Genomic DNA, 1849 nt, shown 5'->3' with positions numbered 1-1849 from the left:
TCGGGTCCGGGGGCCTTGATGCCGCAGAGTCTCCGCCTGCACCTCTCCATTTCTTCTCCCGAGAACGCCAGCTCCTCTGACCATTCGGGTCCTCCTTTCGCAAAGATGGGGGAGGGGGTATCCTCCTCCTCAGACTGTGGAAAGAGCCCTCCGACCACCCGGTCCAGGGCTTCCGGGGAAAGGGTCTCCGTAGCCAGTGGCCCTCTATTGCAAAGCTTCCTGAGCACCATTTGGTATGGCCGTCCCCAAGGGTTCTCTTCCAAGTGCGAGAGGAGCTCGTCCCACGCCCTAGCTTTCGCTTTTTTTATTTCCAGGCGTAGGGCGTCCCTGGCCACTTTGTACGCCTGGTAAAGGCCTCTAACTTCCTCTACCGGCCTATCCTTCTTCTTGGCCTGGGCGTATTTCCTCCTTTGATGGACCGATGACCGCCGCAATTTCGCGATCTCCCCGGTCCACCAGTACGCCGCTCTACGGCCTTGCGGACCAGCCTTGATCCGGGGCATTGACGCGTCACATGCATCAGACATGGCGCCCCGGATCCACTCGACTTCCTGCTCTATGTCCCTGTTGGCCTCTCCCGGTTCTCCTCTCCCCAACCACGTGGTCGAGAGGATCGAGGCCATAAAGGCGTCCTCGTTCATTTTCTTTGTGCTCCAGCGCCTAGGAGAGGTCGTCTCTCTCAGCCGTCGACTGGAGCACCTGCTCAGGTGTGACCATGAGGCCGTAGACTATGTACCTATGATCAGACAAAGTCTCGATCTCCGTGGCCACCCTCCACCCTAGCACCCTGTTGAGGGTCGCTAGGGAGGCCCAGGTAAGGTCCACCACCGACTCGCCCCTTTCCCGTATGCAGGTGCTTATTCCTCCTTCGTTCAGCAGCCTTAAATCCAGTGTCGCGGCCCACTCCTCGACCGCGACACCTCGGCGGTCCGTCCTCGGGGAACCCCACGTCATCGATTTTGCGTTAAAGTCCCCCGAGACCACCACCCGCCCCACTCCCATCCCGCTGATGATAGCGGTAAGGGAGTCCAACCTCTCAGCAAATCCTGAGAGGTCCAGACTAGGCGGCAGGTAGACCCCGACGACCAAAACGGGTCCCCATCTGACCGCCACTTACCCTTTGCCCTTGGCCACCAGTTTGGCAGGAAGTGAGGCCGGAGCATCCGCCCTCCATGTAATCGCTACGGAGCCCAACTCGTCCCCCACCCACGAAGGGTGCTCGGGGATCCGGTACGGCTCCGCAGCAATGCCCAAACCACAACCACGCTCCGCCAGAGTGTGCACAAACAAGTTTTGCGCCTGACGGGCGTGGTTGAGATTTGCTTGCAAGACCCGAGCCGCCATTTATTTATTATTTGAATTATGACTCGGGCCTGCCTCCGATCCCTTTAATGAAGAGGGGCTTTCGGGACCCCTTTTCCATCCTGTACCTTCTTCTTCAGGGGGGTAGTCTAGGGGGAGGAGATTTGTATCCTCGTCCTCCCCTTTGTTTCCCATCTTTGCCTCGGTCTCGCCCACCATCCCAGACCGCCCACCACCCGCTGACCGGCGGGTACTCCTTCCAGGGTATTCTCCCTTTCTATGGTGGTGGGGACATCCTCCGTTTCCTCATTCCCCTCCATTTCCTCCCCCCCTCTTTCAGCTGCTTGTTGGGGGGTGAGGAGCAGGAATTGTTGAGGTCTTTGGCTTTTTTCTCCAATTCTCCCTCTCTCTTCCTCTTCGGTTGCGACCTAGGGGTCGACGCGCCGCGGGGTGTGGGAGTTCCCGCATTCACTGTCCTCTTCGCCGCGTGGTGTCCTTTTTCCCTTATAGAGGATCCTTTCCCCTTTATAGAGGAAGGTTTCCGGCC

General features: G+C 58.7%; 1 protein-coding gene across 1 annotated transcript; it reads right to left on the bottom strand.

Annotated features, from left to right (window-relative positions):
- Window positions 1–660: 660 nt before the first annotated feature.
- LOC140666854 (uncharacterized) lies at window positions 661–1344 on the bottom strand. The gene is made up of 2 exons (XM_072894397.1): window positions 1118–1344; window positions 661–1006 (listed from the first exon to the last, which is right to left on the bottom strand). The coding sequence occupies exons 1-2, from the start codon at window positions 1342–1344 to the stop codon at window positions 661–663; spliced, it is 573 nt and encodes a 190-aa protein (XP_072750498.1).
- Between the last annotated feature and the right edge of the window lie 505 nt (window positions 1345–1849).

Source organism: Anoplolepis gracilipes, chromosome 6 (genome assembly GCF_047496725.1).
Source record: "Anoplolepis gracilipes chromosome 6, ASM4749672v1, whole genome shotgun sequence".
NCBI lineage: Eukaryota > Metazoa > Arthropoda > Insecta > Hymenoptera > Formicidae > Anoplolepis > Anoplolepis gracilipes.
This window is presented reverse-complemented; position numbering and strand designations above follow the sequence as displayed.

Bases quoted from the DNA above. Each gene is read 5' to 3' on its own strand.
- LOC140666854 (XM_072894397.1), bottom strand. From the start codon at position 1,344: ATGGCGGCTCGGGTCTTGCAAGCAAATCTCAACCACGCCCGTCAGGCG. The intron at 1,007-1,117 runs GTAAGTGGCGGT...CGCTATCATCAG, and splicing joins CTGGTGGCCAAGGGCAAAGG to CGGGATGGGAGTGGGGCGGG.